The following is a 20,756-nucleotide window of genomic DNA, read 5'->3' as shown; positions in this document are numbered from 1 at the left end:
TATAGGTTATGTCACACGAGGGATTGAGAAAGGAAAAAGAAAGCAGATTCACAATGTTTAAAATGTCACAGACACAAAAACATTTTTGTTATGAATGAATACATTACTGAACAAAATCGGGTTGTAAAAATAAATCAAAGTTTTATTTATTATATCTGCCACGTTATATCATATACGTAAAAGCGAATTATGAACAAGTTACATAAACAGTAGATCATTAATCAAATCAGAATCGGACGTTAAATTGAATAATAATTCAACAATCCGATTATATGAATACCATGTACAAACAATAGAACACATTTCTTTACTGAAACAACTAGGAAAGATGTATTCGCTATGGCAGCCGTGTGCCTCAAATCCCCGACTTTCCATTTTAGTCTTAATAAAGTTCATTGAGCTTCATTTCACACACTGTCACACTCTTGTCCCTCGTCCCTCGCTGGTACATGTGCACTCAGTTATTGCTTAACCTCTTGTGAAAGAAAACCTGATAACACTTATAGTCACGGAGGACAAGTCATTGGACAATTTCGTAAATGAAAAATACACGTGAGTTTCACTTACTGGAGGATGTGGAAGAAGAGAAAGAGATGGCTTAAAAAGTAGTCAAGCAGCTACCTAGTGTTACCCAAGGAAATATGATATCGGAAAAAAGGACTGTTTGATAAATGTGAACACGATGCAGCATGTGACCTTCCCTAGAAAAGTCACTTATAGATATCAGTCTTGTTCGGCGTCTTAATCTTTTAGCTGCGATAAGATTTTACAGGATGCTAGTCTTGTTCTCATTCCTGTATTTGTAAATGAATATTGTTATGTAAAGCATGAATTTGTTTGTACGTATGAATACTTTTTTGTGTCGGGCGTGACACGGAAATCGGGTTGCACTTCTCTTCAGCTGTACATCGTGCGGGATAGAAGGATTGCGAAATGACACAGCAGAAGAATAATCAGACAGGGCTTCGTCAGTCCACAGGAGGCCAGAACCTCGCTAGTTAAGGGGTCCATTTGTATCTGCCCACCTGTAGAAGGTAAAAGCATAGAATAATGATTGAACTTTTGTGTTCTAACTACTTTTTCTGGTCGCTGGAATGTCTGTATACGCTTATGCAGGTTATGATGCTGAAGTAGGAATGTAATAAAAATACTGATAAAAAAAAATGTTAAGTAAGCAGGCAAGAAATCAAGAGGGAATTACCAAGGGTGAAGTATGTCGGGACAGACTTTGCTCCATCACCACCTATTCCCCAGGCCAAGACCCTGAGCTTGTAGAGGGTATCCTTCTCGACACCGTGCAAGACTCCACTGAAGACTTTCCGCAGCTTGAGTTCTTTTGCGGTTCGGATGTTGTCTGTGGACGGCCACCACCAGATCTGGACGACGACAGCAACACACGACAGTCAGGCAGACCTTGCTAGTAAAGGTCTATAAGGGTGGAGCTCCTTTTTAAATCACTGAGCTAAGCTCAGAACAAGATGCTAGCACCTCTAAATTCGGAGTTTTTCCCCATCTTAACTCCTCTTATTTCTCGATAGACAATTTTCCAATCACCACCATATCCACAAGAACGTGGCACCAGGAATGTCCAAGGTAACAATCGAGGGCGGGGCTTACCTTGTAGCCTTTGACAGGTGATTCCACAATGGTAGTGGAAACACCTCGCCAGGACACCCTGACACTTTCCGGGCCGTCCGAACTGACCGTCACGAAGTCCGGATACGCGTGAGGCGCTGATAGACATAAAATATTCCCTTCATTTGGTTATAGTGCATAGAGCTATAGGTCTCATGCTCAGAGTTGATGAGTATAAACTAAAGATTTTCGGTAAAAATGTGAGTCAAGTCTTTGACACTTGTCACGTGTACAACGCTGGTCAAACACGCAGCATATACATACTGTCTACTCACCTCAGTCAAGCTATTACTGTCTTACCTTCAGATTAAAAAAATGTTACTTTGCTTGACAAGTTTGTACACAACGGACATATAAAAATACTGTCAAAGCCACACATCCTTGAGTAGCAATACTCTTTATGCTGTTCCTAAAGCTTTTGTCTTGTGTTATTCTTACACTGCAATTGTCCGTATATGGTAGATTTCCACTCAAAAATTTATGTCCGCGTTGCTAGTAGATCATTCCTCCATGAAGTATTAAAAAATCACGTGACACTCACGGTCATAGTTGGGTGGCATGTACGTTCTGCCGCTAGGCCGACTGAGGCCCGCGGTGTTGAAGACTTGCACGTCCACCCAGTAGTCGCCGTTGCCTTTCAAACCGATGACTACGGCTCTCATCTCCTCGCCGTAAGTACGGTAATACCAGGAGTTGGTTCTCTCTTCATTCATATCCCAGTAGTTGACCTGACAGAAGACAAATCAAAGGTTTTTTAAAGTCTCACAGCGCAAGAGTGTATTAAAAATGTATTGAGCTGTACATTGTACTAGTACATAGATTGGAGTGACGTCCATTCCCTGACTTGCTAACCATCTAACTTTTCGCATTATTGCTTTTTCCTAGTATAAATCCACTATTTCGTTGTGATTGCTTCATTTACAGACTGCACGTATCTGATATAAATATTTTATCATCATCATCAGCAGCAGCAGCAGCAGCAGCAGCAGCAGCAGCAAATGGTCAGTGTATGAAACCCTGAATTATTACAAGTAATAACTGTCAGATATAATAACTAATTTCTAATATAATTTTATCCCCATGTTTTCTGGTGATAATGGTATCCACAAGCTAAGCTACTTTTATTGTATTTTTCCCAACAAATTTCATAAACATAGACAAAGAGATGATAACAGGATTATTACCTAAAATCAAAAGTTGTACTATATACAATGGTCATAGATTTTATTTGGAGAAGTTTCAGGGTGGTTAGAGTTAATAGGTGGAGGCGTTACTGGTGTTCGTAGGTTGTGAGTAGAATGCGTCCTCTTCATCAGACAGAAAAGAAAACGTTATAACAAGTTCTTTTTTTTTTACCTGAAACCCCAAGATTTTGCCCCTCAGGTCTTCCCTTGTTCTGTTAGGTAGCTCCCATGTCACCATCATAGCGGTTGCGTTTATGGCAGAGTTCTTCACCTTTTGCGGTGTTGTTTGTGGCACTGTGGTAACGACAGTCAAATCAGGCAACTGGAGAAGTTAATTATATTAACACGTGCATTTCATTTGCATAAGATTTCGTGTATGACCACGCTTACTTCCTCTGGATGGGCCGAACTCGAGGGGCGAGCCCCCGAGTGTTTTCTCCGAGTACACCGGTTTCCTCTGCCTTTGTTGCCAAATCTCCCCATAATTCAAAGCAATGCTAAATAAACCAAGCCACCTAATGCTCACTTCCGTTACCTAGTTTCATATTGGTATAATGGAGGTTCAATCAGGTACCGGGATTGGTCCCCAAGATAACCACCCGCAAAACAACGTGTGTGTCTTAGAGGGGCCTTTATACTCCAGTGTGAGACACTGCCTTCGTTTCAGTTTTTTCAATGCCTCTTCTAAAAATTACACAAAATTTACTTTCAAGATCAGTCAGTGTGCTGTTGCAATACTTCACAGGTTACAAAAAATAATTTCTCCCTTTTGTGGTCACTAATTCATATTTTTTGGCTAATGAAAGAGATATGAAAGAATAAAAGTCAAACTGTTATAGGGACCACGAGGCCCACCAATCGGATTGGAAAATTTCATCCGATCAGCATTAGGAAGAACGAGAGCAAGAACAGATGAACAATTACAACCAAAAAAAAAAAAAAAACTAAGTAAAAACAAAAGCATCAAAACTCACAGTCTTCAGCAGAATATACGACTTCAACAGAACTGTTGGGTCCTGGACCGACATTGTTGATGGCCTGGACCATGACATCATATGGTGTGTAGTACATCTCCGTGCCCACCAACTGATGAAAGGCAAGCATGCCATCGCGGTCCACGTTGTCGCCGTACACCTTCTGTGTGCTCTGATGGACGAAAACAAAAGTCTGTCCTGGTTAGAATAGATATAGTTTGCAGGACAATGGAATGAAGCTGATTAAATTTTGTAGCGCTGTATAAAACTAGCTTTATTTTCACAACGGTTACTAATGTAATGAACAATTTAATCTCTTAAAGATTTCAACTAAGAAAAAAATGGCTGTTTCGATATGCATAAGGTACATTTCATTCATCCAAAACTTTTAAGGCCTGTACCACAAATTTTAAACATACTGGAAGTTGTCCTGATTTATAGACAGCATAAGATCTTAATAAACTTTAAAGGATAATATTTTAAAAAATTGTCAAAATACTTTGTCTCAAGTACGAGTGAAAGTCTCTTATGTTAATATGTGCCTATGAGTGTAATCAAAGACGCTTGGTGAGACTCGATCTTCTCCGATAAATGTTTGATTGCACAGATGGAGTGTATGAGAGCTTACATTGCGCCATTTCTCAGTTGGTTGGTCGTGTAGACGCCAGTACACCTTGTAGTACAGCCCACTGCCTCCATGCTGCTCAGGTGGCAGAGGCTGTCAACAAGAGAAACGGACACAGCAGTGAACATGTGAACACCGAGATAGACGAAAGGGAAGTTACACTTGGTTCAGGAGAATAAATGCCCTTACCTGTCGAGTTAATTACTTGAGTACAGATCACAAAAACTAATCAAAGTGTTGTTATTTCAGTACAGTAGTTAATCGAGGACAATTCTAATTCAAATGTACTGGCCATGGCACTGGATGGGGATGCAGGGAGAGGTAGCAATAGGAACCTTGACACTCACTTTCCACCGGATGTTCAGCATCCCTACAGACCCTGCTCCACCTGTAACTAAGTCTGTTGCATAGATTGGCGCGGCGTCAGGCAGTTTGACATAGTCTAGAAAAAGGACAGAGAACTAGCTCGTTAATAAATAAAATGTGTTAATTTACCTTCTTCGCAATGTTATAAGAAAGCTAAAATTAAGATTGCTAAAGTAACACGAGGAGATAATTAAATATTATTTTACACAGTGAAACCAAAGAAATCAAGTGGAATACTTCACATTAATACAGCATGAAAAGGTCCACACAATAACAATTGGCAACAAACCATGAAAAGCGCATCATAGATCATTTAAGGACACTTTTATATTTTTCAAAGTATAACAAAACAAAGTAAAGCAAGACAAGGCGACACAGAAGTTCAACAGTCATGAAGGCCGTGAACCTGATGGTAGACTCGGGTGGCCGTAACCAAAGTTCTGACTGGCAGCCGACACTCGGAACTGATAAGAGCATCCGGGGGAGAGCGTGTCCCCAGTGGTGTAACTCCGCCACTGTGGGTATTCGTTGATCATGGTTGCGGAGGCGCTGATTCCTATGATAGGAGGAAGAAAAAGAAAAAAAATAATAATAGCTGCAGTGAATTATTTCTAGCTCTCTACTGAGAGATAAATCATCGCCATAACTCATCATGAATGTTAATTTTCTTCATTAATCAGACCATCACTCATGCTTGGAAAAAGGAAGTAGTGTTGATCAAATGGTTATTTATTTAATTAATTATTTATTTTACTTTTACTTTGATGGTTTACTGCAGAATCTGATCAAAAGCAAAATACCGTCGTGACAGATTAAAAGGTAAGCGTACATCACGTGATATAAGAAGCAAAGCAGTGAGTTACTAACCCGCCTCGAGAGTTCGCCAGGTAGGACTGATGTCGCTCCTGTACTCGATGAGGTACTGCGTGACGACGTCGCCACGAGTCCTACCTGGCTGCCACCACAGTTCTACCTGTCTGTTCAGCATCTGGTGCACGTGCAGGCCCCCCGGCTCCTCTGGTGGCCCTGGCAATGAACGCTGATTTCAATTCAAAGTTGGACGATGTTGTAATCAGATTGAAGTGCTTGTCATTTTGCTCATTTTTCTTCTTTCCATCTGTTTGTCTTTCCGTTTCCCCATCTCTCTCTCTTGCTCTAACTAGGCTAACTAGTAATCAATTATGGAATAGTCATTCAGTGTACGATTCGATACGCCTCGATGCTCAGTGCAACAAATCAGAAGTATTGGAATCTGTAACTCAGTGTGATAGCCACATCTTTAGACTATTAGAAAAGCTTAAGCTTTGCAAAAGGCAAGAAATAATAACGACTGATCTCTAACCTTTGACGGTGAGGTAGGCTTTGCCGCCGATGCTGTCAAAGACTGTCGTAGCGCGACACTCGTACCAACCCTCGTGTTTAAACTGGGCGCCCACTATATACAGGCCGTTGATTCCTCTAGCGTCGCCCTGTTCGAAGCACACAAATCAATCAATCAATAATATAAATGGCTTTATAAATCATTCCCAAATATACTCAAAAACACGCATACATATACCATATTATCATTATTATTATTATCATCATCATCATCATCATCATCATCATCATCATCATCATCATCACATCATCATTAGTAGTAGTATTAGAGTTCGTCGCCTGCCATCGGGCTATGGAGACTAAACTCACTATTTTGTACGAGGGGTCGATGTCAAAGTCGAGAAGCTTGTCGTTGAAATACCAGACGTACGCGAGGTCTGTCCTGTTGACGGAGTAGGAAGCCTGGCAGCTGACATGCGCAGTCTCGTTCTGGAACACTTCCTGTGCTTGTGGGGCGTAGCTGAGAGTTGTGGTGCCTATAGGAGTATAAACAGGTTCATAAGCATGCCCGCAGACAAGAAGAAATAATATTGTGGTTGATTTACATTGGCTTTAACAAGTTGCTCCTACCCAAGACATATGACAGGCGCAAAACATTTAAACAACATAATTAACCAATGCGCTTGTTGATTGATTCACTCATATGTACAAACAGAAACAAAGATGGCTTTCTAAGTTAAGAAAACAATTATGATTTACACTCACTTAATACTGTAAGCTGGCCAGAAGATGAAGCTGATCCCAAGGAATTTTCAGCTGTACAAGTGTAGGTGCCGGAGTCTCCTATCGACAGGCTGGTCAGAACTAAATCTCCATTCTGCATTTGCTGGACAGAGAGGAAGAAACAGGAGAGAGGTCTCAATATGAAGCCTTCGCAAACATGGAAAAGTCATCTAATTTATTTAATTATATCTTTCTTCCTCTGCCTGATCAGTACTGAGAATGTCCTAAATAATGAAATCGATCTCGTAAATATGATTTTATTCTGAAACTAGTAATTTCTGAACCATTTATGAATCATCGAGTACTACAGGTATATTATGACACCAATACTAGCCGAAGGTGTCAGAACTTTAAAACGTGAGGGTAGTGGGTGCATGTGTACAGTTAGATGCCTGCACAGAAAGTACCCTTCTTGTACAGAGCGGAACCATGTTCACACACCTTGCAAATAAATGGAGAGCTAGTGCACTTAAACGTCTTCCCTCGAAAATATTAGTTTCTAAGACCAACAGTGAAGGTGAAAGCTCTTTCAAAACTTCTGTCTGTACCTGTGCGTGTCCACTCCCTGCCACCGAAGCCCCGTTGTGCGTCCACGTGATGACAGGCGGAGGGGCAGCCTCCGGCCGACAGTGGATGGTGATGTTTCCTCCCACAGACGCGGATAAGGTGCTGGCAACCGGCATTTTGTCAAAAGATGGTTTGAATGCTGAAATGAAGCAATTGTTACTCCGACAGCACTATGAACTGTCTTTTTACGGGCTACTATCTATTTGAGGAATCTTTTCATTTACCTTCCATCGAGCCCTCCAGCCAGTGAAATTTCCTTCGGTTCATTCGTCAATACGCCATATTACCCAATAATATAGTCTGCAAAATAGCTAATTTATCTGTCATACTTGCTGATTTTACTTTCATTTATTTTATGTTTACTATTTTATCATCATCGTCGTCATCATTCTCATCGTCGTCTTCGCCGTCATCGCTTACCTAGAACTCTGACTTGGGCAGCGCTGGTGTTTGTGCCAAACATGTTGTGTGCCAAACACTCATACATGCCGTTGTGTTTACTGGCGTCTGCACTGCCGATCGTCAGAACGTTGCCCGTCACCTTGGAAACAAATTAGCACGTGCTGCGTTATCCCACCCTCTGTCGTTCCTTCAATCTGTGCTTCTCCCTCTCACACGCTCTTTTACTTTCTGTCTCAGGACTTATTATTTAATAGGCTGGCAACTTATCACAAGCTTCATCTTAGATGAAAGGTCAGATGAAAAACATTTATTTGTTTATTCTATCATTTTCGTAAATAAGGAATTGTCGTGGTCAATGCCCTGTGCTCCTTGTTTCCTATATCGATACAGTTTTCTGAGTTTGTATATGATGCCTACATACCTATCAGCATGCGTGACCAGCTGTTAAATAACTGAAAGTTATGGTGGGTTTTTTTTCTTCTCCTTAGAAACTATACACATCCTTTCGAGACTAATTAAAATTACTTTTTAAAAATGAAACCAGGTCGAAACATGAATAAACATTTCCTCCTTATTTACCTCTTAGAGAGTTTTAATATTCTATTCACAAAAAAAGGCAACTACCGTTATATCTTTGTCTGTGTTGGTGGTCAGCATCTGTCCATCTTTGTACCAGGTATAAGTGGCTGTCGGGATAGCTACTGCATCACACACCCAGGTCAGCTGACTTCCAACATCAAGATGCTGATCTCTCAGTTGGAACAGGAAGTAAGGGGAAGCTATTGTAACAGATCATGATGAGGCACTCGACACATTTAAGATTTTTAAAAGGAGTAACAATTCAGAAATCATAATTACTACAAAAAATTTACTAAACTTACTTTAAAAAGCATTGTAAAAACCCTCTCATTGTTAAATACCGTCAACTTATCGCGAACCTTTTTTGCCACGGATATTTTATACGTGTCGCTGATGGAAGCATCAATCACACGCCATCTTTTGCAATAAATATAACAAATATTTATAACAGATGTGACAAGTAATTTTAGAAACCCTATTGTGTAGACAGACGATTGTTTCTATCGTGTCCAGCTAGTTACAGGTGTAGCACTAACAGACAGTTCACGTGACTGTTGTGACGTCACCTTCCACGTTGACGGTGATGTTGCGCGAGTCCACGTTACTGGGTCCTCTGACGGTGCACGTGTACTCCCCGCTATCCTCCAGCCGCAGGTCCCGTATGAGCATGATCCGGTTGAGACTTTCAAATGTGACACGGTCCATGGGCAGGTCTCCATCCACCCGTGACCACACATAATTCAGTGGCAAGCTGTGGAAGACAGAAGACAAAGACTTGCAGACGATCAAGCTCGTGCGGATGGTGCTGTGGGTAGTGCGATAGTATCGTCCAGAAGGTCTCTTGTTTGGGGCTTCTCGAGTGCTGTTAGTACAAAATCTACCTCGATCTACCCGACATGTGGTGCACCTAATTTATCATGAGAAGGAGGAAGAGAGAGAGAGAAAGAGAGAGAAAGAGAGAGAAAGAGAGAGAAAGAGAGAGAAAGAGAGAGAGATTGATTTGCTTTCTTCATGTACTACAAAGCGAAGAAATTATTACAAGACTCACAAGAATAACAGAAACAGAAAACTATTTGTAGGATAAAAGAGATGGAGATGCCGATGAAGAAAAATAAAGCTGAAATACGTGTAGTTGTTTGTATTTCGGGTTATAAGAGTAGATAAAACATGTTCACGTTACGTCACAAACGTTCGCAACCATACCGCCCATAAGCTAAGCATTCCAGTCTCAAATCTTGTCCTGCGAGTGGGTTTTGAGGAAAGACAGCAGGAAAATCGTTGTGGATTTCCGGTCCAAAGGTGTTAGAGCCTGTTTGCAAAAAGAAAGTTGAACCCTTATAATTCTTGTTGTTATGATGAATAAATCGCGAAACATTTCTTTTGCTAAATGTTTGTTGAGTATGTTAATACTAAATATTGACGTCCCATGTATTTTCCAGGTTAGCCTCCCAACACAACGATCCGCTTCTTTCTATAGAAATCAAAAGCAGGCCTGGCAACAGGTGACCTCGGTGCTGGGAAAATGTGAGATAAACTATCTCCAGAAAAATATGACCTACTTTCTCCAGCAACCTGCAGGCGGATGCCGAGGCTGTTGCGGGTCAAAGGTTGGGCGGTGGCCAGCTGCTGGCCGGGTAGAGCCACCAGCGTCACGATGCAGTGGTAGTCCGCAGCATCTGCTTCTTGCACCTCGGAGAAGTACAGCTTCCCGTTCTCCGATAGAAACGTGTGCGGGTTCATCTCAGGGCGAAGGAACCGGTTGGCCTTCATCCACTGGTAAACCAGAGCTGAAGTTGCACAAAACGAAAAAGCAAAATTAAACTTTATTATAAACGTGGGTGCAATCAATTTAGAGCTATGTCTAGATTAATATGAAATGTGTTGATAAGACTGTTGTACAGGTAACCAATACTTTGAGAGAATATTTACAAGTGTAAATTCGGTTTCGTAAAATGTATTTTACGCTGATCTTGGAAAAAAGACATTCGATGAGGAAAATAAAGCAGATAATCAATCATCAGTAAATAAAATCAACGACCTGACAAAGTCAACTAACGGATATATATATATATTCTAAAACATTTTCTAATAATCCTATTTGAAAGTACGTCAACAAGGATCCCTAAAACACGCTGCTATTTCTCAGAGAAATGTCCGTTTTTCGTTGAAAATAATTACATACCAGGATTAAAACTGGGTGGCTTGCAGTCCAGGACTGCTCCTTGGTATTTAAGAGCAGTGCGCGTACCTGGCTTATCGTTGGAGAACTCTCCAACATCTGCAACACGCGTTTGAATAAAAATACTTTGACAATACATCTTGTGCTTTTGTAATGCATAATTAACAAAAACATGATTGCTCATGAGATGATATCGTCAAATTGAAAAGACAGCAAATAATTGATAATATCTCCCCTTTAACAACCACGTCACTGCTTGTTCTTAGCAACAACTCTTTGATTTAAAGATAATGAAGAAAAGAGCAGTGAAACCACTTACATCCTCCGGCTACCTGTATGGGGCCACTGAAGACCTTGCCGGCGGTGTTCTCGGCCACACAGGTGTATTCTCCAGAGTCTTGTCTCTCGTTGGGGATGTCCACAGTCAGACGACCGTTTGTCACTGTATAACGAGTGTTCGTCTGCCCAGTTATCGATACTTGATCACTTTTCCCAAAGTTTTTAAACCACTACAGAAGAAATGACAAAAAAGGACTTTAGTGAGACACAGCCTTCTAATGATTAGAGAGGTTTTTGATGAGGAAGAACAAGGTGTTTATAAAATTCATTTTCGTGATGTCCTGCTTGACGTTGATGACTCTAAAGAATTATAGACTTCTTTGCGACAAATAGATAATGTTGAGGAACAATATTCCACGGTCAAATAGAAATGGCTGTCTAGAGTTACACCTCATGCCACTTTTTCTCACCTGGTAGTGTGGGGCCGGGTTGCCGCTTGCCGAACATTCAATGCTAATGGAGTCCACTCTTGCGGCAAACACAACGCTTTTGGACTGGAATAGTATCTTGGGTCCTGTTATCCAGTCGTTAGGATTTTGGAGTTCGCTCCCATAAGCTGAATCCAAAATTATACTTACTAACTTAAACAAATTTATTCAAACTGTGTATCACTGTTAAGTAATCCCTATATCTTTATAGTTTTAGTATCGTGTATCCATCTGTATATTTTGCCATATTCTCACCATCTGTTGTGAGGTGGTTATTGTGCGATGGGATTATTATTGTGTGATTATTATTAAATGATTTCATGGCTAAAAATGTCCCAGGGCAAAGACTACATTGAATCAATAATCAACAGCTCTCTCGAACTTCAAACTCTGTTTAAATCGCGATGACTCTGACGACGCACGAAAAACTAAATAAACTAACATTACATGGTCTGCTATTGGTATTAGACAAACTAAACATTACATGGTCTGCTATTTTCTATTATATTTGATTTTTTTTATCTCAACGATTTAAAATCTTAATCTTATAGTGTAGCATAAGTAACAACAGCTCGGCATAATTAATAGAAAATTACCGTCAAGACTGCAAGAAATCTTGTCTTGTTTACTTACAAAAGTCTCTGTTTTTCTGATAAACACGGTATATTTCCTTCTGGCTTATTTCACAGATGAATGCCAGGACCTTAGTTCTCGCTGTCCACGCCCACCCGAAAGTTCTCCGACTCTCTGTAGAAAGCAACAGGAATATTATTGACACAGTTTCGGAGCTTGGTGAGGAAAAGGACAACTCAACCTTCAGTTACTTGTTTTTTCGTCGTAGGGTGCGGTAAGCTTTGTAGTTTGTGGTTTTTGTTTGTTTATTTGTTTGTTTTGGTCTCATTTTGTCTTCGAGACTTTCAAGTCTACGATGTTACTTTCGAAACCTTAAAAATACTGTTATTGTTGTCATTGGAACAGTGAGTTGATGTTTATTGTCGTAAATCAGCATGGTCTTTATGATTTAGTAGATAATCTCCCTTTACCGCCTTAAAAATAGCTAATTGTGTCCCTTTAATTTTGAAATTATTTCTGTCTATCCGTATGCCTGTTCTCTCTCTTTGTCCGTCTGTCTACCAATAAACATTCTTCTAATTTTCTGTTGTACATCCCCATAGTTAAAACTTTGAGTACGGAGCTTGCAATATCGTTATATGATATTTGCAAGTCGAGAAGAGCGAATGACGTCACTGGATTCAGGGTTTCTAGAAACATGGGACATCTACCTGAGTATTCGTACACCAGGTGGCGCTCCGTATTCTGCTGCAAGGGAGCGGCGTCATCAAGGTTGTTCCAGTAAACAGCATCGTTGCTCATCGGCTGGTCATCTCCCAACCACTTTCTCTGCCCTGCGGTGTCCACCCCACTTGTGTACCACCGGTCTTGTCTACAGCACAAACGCTTATGAAAAATTTCAGTGGAAAATATTAACATTGGTATAACAACTCAAGACTGCTTTTTTGCTTCTTTTATCTTTTCCTCTGTCGTGCAAGTGCGCACCACATATACGCGCGTGCGTGCGCAAACCTCCCCCCGCAGACGAGTTATACAAGTATGGCTATAAATATATCTGAGACTATAAGTCACATCAACCACCACACCAAAACCCATAGCACCTCACTGTATCACTACTAGAAAAGATCGAGTTCAGGAATGTGTTGCTCACCCTGAGCTATGATGTTTGGCGAGATAGTTGACAATAAACTGATGCTCTTGGGGGCTGTTGATACTAACCAACCTGGCGCCGTCAGACTGTGGGAAACATCAACCACATTTCAACAATCACTTGAGAGTATTTAAATTATCATTATCATCATCGTCGTCGTCGTACTAATAAACTGTTTCAAATACGAAAGGAATGAAGTCATCGTGGATAGTGGTCACCAATGGGGAAAAAACTAATCCATCCACCACCACCACCACCATCAACAACAACAACAGCAACAACAACAACAACAACAACAACAACACGGAGGTGGGGCCAGACAGCCAATAGAACAGACAAATAAATACTGTAGTAGTGAGAGACAAAGAGCGAACTGACCCGGCATGACTGGGAGGCTTCGTCAAATGGTCGAAGAGGGTAGGACACGAAGTGATAGCAGGTGTGTTCAAAAGCAGGCCAGTCCAGAGGGCACTCTGTGACAAACAAGGTGACACAACTTGAACACCACTTTCATCGACCTCCACTTTCTCTCACCTGAGTGTCTGGTAAGGTCACTTAGTGATAGATGTGTTGGTGCCAATTAATTCTGCTTAAAGAAGCAATTTTTACCTCTTTCTATTGTTACAGCTCGTGGAACAGTTTAATATATGTGTTCGTGGATTTAACATGCCATATTCTTTTCCTTCTGATATTTTTCTAGAATTTTCCTGAACTTTACGATTTATGTAATATTTGTGTTTTACATTTTATATATATATATACACACACACAGTTACAATAAAGTGATATGTGTATACACACTGTAACATTTAGTAAAGAAGCCTTGTTACCATAAACGAATTGGGCAAGAACCACTGTGTCCCATGCTGTTAAGACGAGAAGACAGATAAAAAGAGAAGGCTGAGACCTCATAATTCCTGGTGCATTCCAATGATATCTTTAGCCTGGAAAGGTAAAAAATCACTTTTTAAAAGTATCAATGCTGATCTGGACTAAAACATTTTTGTCTATGAATACATAAAAATTGTATCATTTCATGAAACGACAAACATATTTTTCCAAAATAAGATTTCATTTATTATTTATGTCTAATGCATAATTTGAATTCGGTAAGCCTTTATGGTATTTTGATTATGTCAGGGATATTTTAGCAAGTAAATATTTAAGGGTGCCAAATATTATAGTGAAATTTCAGAAAAATATTTTTTTAAATGTTTGAACGACATAACCGTGCAAAGATGTGATATGAACATGATAATTTTCTTTAGTAGAATATTTCGCTAATGAACTGACATTCAGAGGATCAGATTTCTAGAATTTTTCTCAGCAGTAACAGGTTAATGCTTACCGTAAACTCGGTGAGAAATAAAAATTATGTGGCATCAAGCACCTGGTCTACCTCGTGTCCCGGAGAGACTTGAACAAAGTAGGCAATGCTGTTGACCCTCTGCCCCCACTGTCAAGTCTGCAGATAAGGGTTAGGATTACCACTCGGTGATAGAAGAATTTCGTCCACATCGAAATCTTTATGTGCAGAGAGAGAGAGAGAGGGAGAAAAGTAGGATTTGGGCCATAGTTTTTGCTGGGTACAGAGCAAGCGAGCAAGAAGAAGCTAATATTCTACAAGCAGGTAAAAACTCGAGACTAGCTTGTTAATATTGTAGCTGGCTGTGGAACTGGTAAAAAAAATGAGCTATCAGCATGGTTAGCTTTTTGGTTGGAAAAAATGGCAAAAACGATTTACTTACAGTCCCATAACATGGTGATGGTAGATAAGGTAAACATAAGTAGTTCATTGTGTCAGATCACCCATGGGGAGCCTAAGCATACCTTGAGCTCCCCTTTAATCTCTCTAATATATGTATTTTAGCTGGAAAGATGTTTGTGGGCTTGGAGGAGCGAGGGGAATCGATCCGCAGACCTCGAGCGAGCGACTTTTTGTTCCACAGTCAACTGCACCAACTGCTAGACCTTAGAGCCTCTCCGTTCCAATATTTTTACAGATTTATCTCTCCCATTTGCTGTACATTTACTACTTAAACTTATCCATTTACAATGCTAGTGTCTGTTGTTGACCTCTTTCTGATCGTGATATTTTTTGTGTCTATATCGAGATACGAAGGGAAATAATAATTCATACTTTGGATCCTGGTCCATGAAAGCCATCCAGCAGAAGAGTGACCTAACAATCCCATTAATTTTACAGAACCACAATAATTTTTCCTGTCTTACTTTTGTGTTTTGCAAAATTCTTCTTAAAATGCATTTCTACGTAGATTGCTTGTAAAACATGCCATTGTTTCAGCTTCTTTTCTTCCATTTATCGTCAACCAGTGTAAACCTGCGTCTATGGAGTTCATGATAAACACGTTTTCTCTCCTTTCCCGTCCTTTCGCAGAATTGTACAAACTTTCAGCAATATCTATGCCTCCCTTCGTTTTCTGTAGATTTCATAATTTGAGTGGGTATACTTTTCATAAGTCAATTTCTCGGATCCTCTCAGCAAAGAACTCTACATTCAGATTCTTCCCCCTCACGGCATCGCTCATTTTAAAAAAACACACTATATTCTGGGTATGTGGACAACTGGATATGTGAGCAACAGAATTAACTGCTCAAAAGTCTGGCAGTACCGTTATTTAACAGAAAATTCAAAATATTTCAAAATAGTGAACTTCTACCGCGTAGTAGTTCAAATCCGTGCATACAAAGTGAATATAATAAATAGCGAAGACATCGAGACCTACTTTATTTGTTTACTAAACATGATCCTTACCAGACAAGAAAAAAGTCCGAAGTTTGTAATTCACTTGTATATTTATTACCCTTTACATTGCTTATTAATGAATTTCTTAAAACCACTCTAAAAATGTTGCTAAAAGTCTTTGCTTTTGTGTGTATATATATATCTGTGAACGTCAAAGACACAATACTCACGCACTTCAGACTCGAGGCAAGCATTGAATAATTTTTTTCCTCTTCATTCACCTATTGTGCTCCAAGATAAAGGTGGAAAGACATCAGTGGCGGAACACCTCAAAGTTATCTTATCTGTTGCTGTTATCACGTGCATGGAGGGGACGCATGCGCCTTTGCAAAAGAGCAGCTTGACATGCTCCAGTCACGTGACCGGAGAGGACCGTGAGTATGCACATCATTATGTCATTTCTCATTCCAGTTATTTTCTAACAACATAGCGTTCAATGTTGCAGGCAGTACTGAAATTGCTTACATGTCCATTTATAGAAAATTTTAGGAAATATATTATATATACACACACCTACATGGAATGGGACTGATACTTGATAGATAGTAAAAGATGGGAGTACTATATTCATTAAAGATCGTTTAGAAGTTTGAAGGACGATGTTTCACGCCGATCGTTGTTGGCTCTAAGAAGTATATTCCAGGATTTAAAAACTCTATAGCAATTTTTGTTATTTATATTTTGAATTATCCCTACAACCCTTTTTATGGTGTTTGCGGATAAAATGGCATGGTATGTCAATAGAAAAGGTCTAATCGTTTGCTCATCCGGATACACGAAAATGTCGTGACAGTTTTACTACTCTGGTGTTGACAGCATTCTGATTCTTAAAAATATGCAAAGGCCCTGTTGACATGCCTCTAGGGTATTTGCTTCGAGCTGTTGGTATTATGGTTACGCTGGAATATAAATATGATGTTAGTCGAGTCCGGCTTAAAGTTTTAAAATGCAGCTGGTACAGGGGGAATTGTCTGTGTGCTAAGATTTCACTTGTCTCAACAATACTGATAACATATATATTATAAAAGGTCGCTTATGTAGCTCCATATACCTGTGCTATGGGCAAGCTCAATATGTTGTACTAATCACAGTAGGCGGCATGGAGTCAACGAAAGGTGAGGATATAATAAAATGACAGAAGTAGGCAGCAGACTGTATCCTCCTCACCAAAGGGTATGGTCTACATACAACACGATTCACAATCCGCAGGTCCACATGGCATACAAGAAGGAAGAACAACTGTGCACAGTTCCAAACAGAGTATCCCACTGGAACCACGTATGAGCCCCGCCATCTGCTCAAGTCTCTCTCTCTACAAATTTTTTTTCGTTATTCATGAAGCAATATATATGTTCGCTTTCGTTATCTTTTAGACAAGTGGAATAGATAGGGATCAGCAAAAGCAGTCAATAAAAAGTCTGATGAGAATTTGTCCAATGCAACCTTCCTATGTATTTTTTTTTAACTTTCGGCATAATTTTGTACTTGGCACTATGGTCTTTTTCTTGTAGTGCGGTATAAGACACCAAGAGGGGAATTCATCCAGTACAGAGCCTCAGTCTTAAAATAACCCAATCCACGAAAATGTGAATGACGAATAAAAGAATGCAGAAAATGTGTCAGACATTATGGAAGTGATTTGTTCACTTTTCAAGTTTTTTTTATTATTATTATTTTTGTAGCACCCACAGCGGAGAAAACTCGTTCAAAGAAACACCAAATGAAAGCGATATGTAAATATTTAGCGTGGCAGCAGACAAGGTATCCATAATAAATTACAGGTAGCTTAGTTGTGACCTGGCAAAGTGCAAGCCTACAAAATACAAAAAATTATCTCGCATATGATACGTGAATTTTTATTTGAATCTGTACCTCAGCGACTTATACGTATATATATATATAATCTGTTCTGGTCACTTTCTCAGTGTGTATACGGTTTTTAAAGTCTGACCGCTTGTGCCAGTGTTTGTGTATACTCAAATAAATGTTTACTAAATGTTGTCTAAAATTTCTACAGAAGACGATCTTTTTTAATCACAAACTATGCATCGTTTCCTGCTACGCTGGTTCTACGTGGATAGATACACTTTGGTGCAAATAGGTGAACGAATAGGAAGAGAAAAATATCTTACCATAAAATATATAGCCAAGATGTAAATTTAAGGCAAGAAAGATGTTTTAACAGCGGGATGTCACCTGGATACAAAGCTATGCTCAATTAGCATCTGTCCCATTGGATAAGGTTTTGACAGCCTGTGTTGTTGACACCACTCTCTGTCCATGGTCATGTTTGTATACGTGTGTGTCGAGATGGCAAGAAAGGTATTTACCCAGACTTGGGGAAAAATTCTCCACGGAGCATTGACCAACAGTGCATCCTACTAGACCTTGAAAAGATTAAAGCTTTCCAGTGGCTCACGTCAACAAATAAAAACATTGTAAAAACATCCACATTCCTTTAAAAAAATTAGAGAAAAAATACCCTCTAACCAAATTTAATGAAAATAATCTTTGTGCTGAGTACTAAATTGGCTTCATTGCCATGCACTTCAAATGGGTAGTACTTTGCATGTGAACTTCTTTTGTTTAACATCCAGAAAGAAAAATAAGACAATGACAATGTTTTGAAGAATCTGTGTTTATGCTTTTCTCAAACGAAGGCTGGATAAGGCAATACATATTTAAACACTCGCTTGTCTTCATCTTGCAGTAAAAAAAAAAGGTCTCAGGTTCAAATCTCGTCTCGGGATACTCTGTATGTAACCCTGAGATTTATTTCCCGGGTACTCCGATTTCCTCTGACCCTCACTCTCCACCGTAATTTAAAATTGCCTCAAAGGGAAAGCACTTTTTTACTAAGTCAAACAACGGAATGTTTCTCGATATGACAAATAAACTGGGCAGATATAATGAACAAAGCAGTGACTTTTATTGACTGTAAGGTCGTTTAAAAGTGCGTGTGTAGATTAAGGAAAGTTGGGCACAACGGGGGACACCAGAGAGTAGAGCAAGTCGCCCACTTGTGTTATACAGAACTCACGCCTTTCAATTCTCCTTGGACGTTTCCCACCGAAGAAGAAGGGACTGGCGCCTGTCCAATTACAGTGGGTTTGTTTTTTTTTTTTTTTGTTTTTTTTTTTTTTTTTTTTTTTTGGTGCTGTGGATGACCTTAACCTGGTTTCATATTTGAATACCTAAAGAATTTGTGGGAAATATATGTTAAAAGGATTTTTAGATGACACCTGGTACAGAGAGACTCTACCTATCCATGTTGGTTTACTTTAGCAGACAGACTACTACTCATCTGCCACTAAGATTGTCAAGTTGCTAGGGTCATAAGAATAAATGATAACCGTTTACTCTGTGATCTTGAATCGCTGTACCACCCTCCCCGTCTGTTCCCTCATATCTCCCCCCTTCTACTCCAAACAAGAGTTGACCCGGATATTATGACTGTCAAGTCGGGAGATAACGGTGACCTCTAGGACTAGATGATGCTAGATGTCCATCAGGCGTAGGCAACCTATTTCATCCAAGGGCCATTTTGGTATTTATAACATCGTTATGCAAAATTATCTACCTAACAATTAGCTTGTATCTTTTGTCAAACTGTAGTTTGGCCACTGTGTGTTAGCACTTTTGCAAAGTCTCATCCTGTCACTCCTGTCCTCTGAGCCACCCAAATCCACCTTCCTTAATGAGGTGCGCGAAAAATAGTTTTTCTCTTACAAAACATATAACAAAACAACTGTAAAATATGTGTTTATAATTAGAAAGTTCCTGCACGACACATGGTATGTTGATAATACAATTTTTTTTAAATTCTCGCGTAACAGCGCAATTAACGAAATGTTTTCATCAAGGAATAAAGTCTGATCCTGGTAACTCACATCATCATTGACTTTACATTCCTTGCCATTGAAACTATGTCAGAAAAGATAAATAACAGTTTTCGTTTATCTCCCGGAGGAAATTTTATGTGCGCTTAGGAACTGAATTACGAAAAAATGTTTGTTTCGTTCCTCCATTATTTCACTCAACAGTGTTTGAGGGCGACCTGGGGATTTGCATGACCTTGCTTCTCGCGCTTATCACACCTGGATTCTGCGAACGGGTACACGGTGGCCCTGCACCAGAAAGGTTAACTGATCACGGGACCTTGGAAAGGATTCCCCGTCCCCCTTCCTCACACAGAGATAACCGACTGGCCTGTCTTGTAGACGATGTCCTCTTGTGATATAATCCATCGGTGTGAGAAAATGCCAAAAGTGGCGGCAGCTGTTCACAGTACTAAATATTCGAGATACAACAAGTCAATAAGTTGTAAGTATGCGCACATTTTTCAATACTAAGATTATTTAGGCATATTTTCGTCCCGTCTGCTACTCACTCCATATATCAAGACAATTCTTCTCTCTCTCTCTCTCTCTCTCTCTCTCTCTCTCTCTCTCTCTCTCTCTTTCTCTCTTTCTCTCTTTCTCTCTCTTTCTCTCTCTTTCTTTCTCTCTCTCTCTCTCTCCTCTTCACCACCTCTCCCATTTTCATTTTTATTGTTCACATCTTCTAGTGTTTTTTCATCATCGCTTTCTAAAAACTATTTTCATTTTAACAGTCACTTTATCAAGGCGTTTCTTATGATAAATCTATAACCTGTCTTCATGCTCTCTCTTGTTACTTGTAAAAAAATTATAAAAGTGTCAAGCTCCGATTTTTTTTAGTAACACGTTTCCTAGCTAACAAACATTCAGTAGAGGAATGTTTTCCCAACAAAATTAGAGCAGCAAGTGAATTTTATTCTGATTCGCCATTAACGTGAACTAACGTAGAAGGCTAGACACGTTGGTACACGATGGTCAACAGGACATCTTCTAATAAACTATAGGGA

General features: G+C 39.7%; 1 protein-coding gene and 1 long non-coding RNA gene across 7 annotated transcripts in view; one reads left to right on the top strand and one right to left on the bottom strand.

Moving 5' to 3' along the window:
- LOC112556176 overlaps positions 1 to 20,756 on the top strand; it is a 44,782-nt gene that overhangs the window by 3,518 nt on the left and 20,508 nt on the right. Inside the window, exons 1-4 of one of the 6 annotated variants that reach the window (XR_003097632.1) lie at positions 10,080 to 10,211; positions 12,071 to 12,173; positions 16,108 to 16,245; positions 19,915 to 20,194. This is a non-coding gene — a long non-coding RNA (uncharacterized LOC112556176). Of the gene's footprint in view, positions 1 to 10,079; positions 10,212 to 12,070; positions 12,229 to 13,536; positions 13,650 to 14,623; positions 14,735 to 16,107; positions 16,246 to 19,914; positions 20,195 to 20,756 lie in introns of those variants that run through there. The other 5 variants (XR_003097631.1, XR_003097633.1, XR_003097629.1 and 2 more) reach the window with 5 other exon arrangements.
- LOC112556167 (contactin-like) lies at positions 125 to 14,569 on the bottom strand. Its single transcript, XM_025224915.1, has 28 exons — positions 14,453 to 14,569; positions 13,935 to 14,048; positions 13,483 to 13,577; positions 13,105 to 13,190; positions 12,665 to 12,825; positions 12,015 to 12,128; positions 11,364 to 11,509; positions 10,934 to 11,123; positions 10,618 to 10,713; positions 9,995 to 10,222; positions 9,639 to 9,744; positions 9,002 to 9,186; positions 8,481 to 8,635; positions 7,875 to 7,995; positions 7,436 to 7,593; positions 6,870 to 6,990; positions 6,474 to 6,640; positions 6,127 to 6,253; positions 5,652 to 5,810; positions 5,191 to 5,340; positions 4,766 to 4,860; positions 4,422 to 4,511; positions 3,794 to 3,965; positions 2,992 to 3,113; positions 2,177 to 2,363; positions 1,618 to 1,733; positions 1,202 to 1,376; positions 125 to 1,025 (listed from the first exon to the last, which is right to left on the bottom strand). The coding sequence occupies exons 2-28, from the start codon at positions 14,014 to 14,016 to the stop codon at positions 898 to 900; spliced, it is 3,732 nt and encodes a 1,243-aa protein (XP_025080700.1). The 5' UTR covers positions 14,017 to 14,048; positions 14,453 to 14,569; the 3' UTR covers positions 125 to 897.

The sequence above is a fragment of the Pomacea canaliculata genome, linkage group LG2, assembly GCF_003073045.1.
Source record: "Pomacea canaliculata isolate SZHN2017 linkage group LG2, ASM307304v1, whole genome shotgun sequence".
Taxonomy (NCBI): domain Eukaryota; kingdom Metazoa; phylum Mollusca; class Gastropoda; order Architaenioglossa; family Ampullariidae; genus Pomacea; species Pomacea canaliculata.
Note: the sequence above shows the minus strand (reverse complement) of the source record. Positions and strands in the feature narration are given on the sequence as shown.

Coding starts and splice junctions, on each gene's coding strand:
- LOC112556167 (XM_025224915.1), bottom strand. CDS start 14,016: ATGAGGTCTCAGCCTTCTCTTTTTATCTGTCTTCTCGTCTTAACAGCA. Junction 6,991..7,435: donor CAGGGAGTGGACACGCACAG/GTACAGACAGAA, acceptor CTCTCTGTCCAG/CAAATGCAGAATGGAGATTT. Junction 3,966..4,421: donor CAACTGAGAAATGGCGCAAT/GTAAGCTCTCAT, acceptor TTCGTCCATCAG/AGCACACAGAAGGTGTACGG.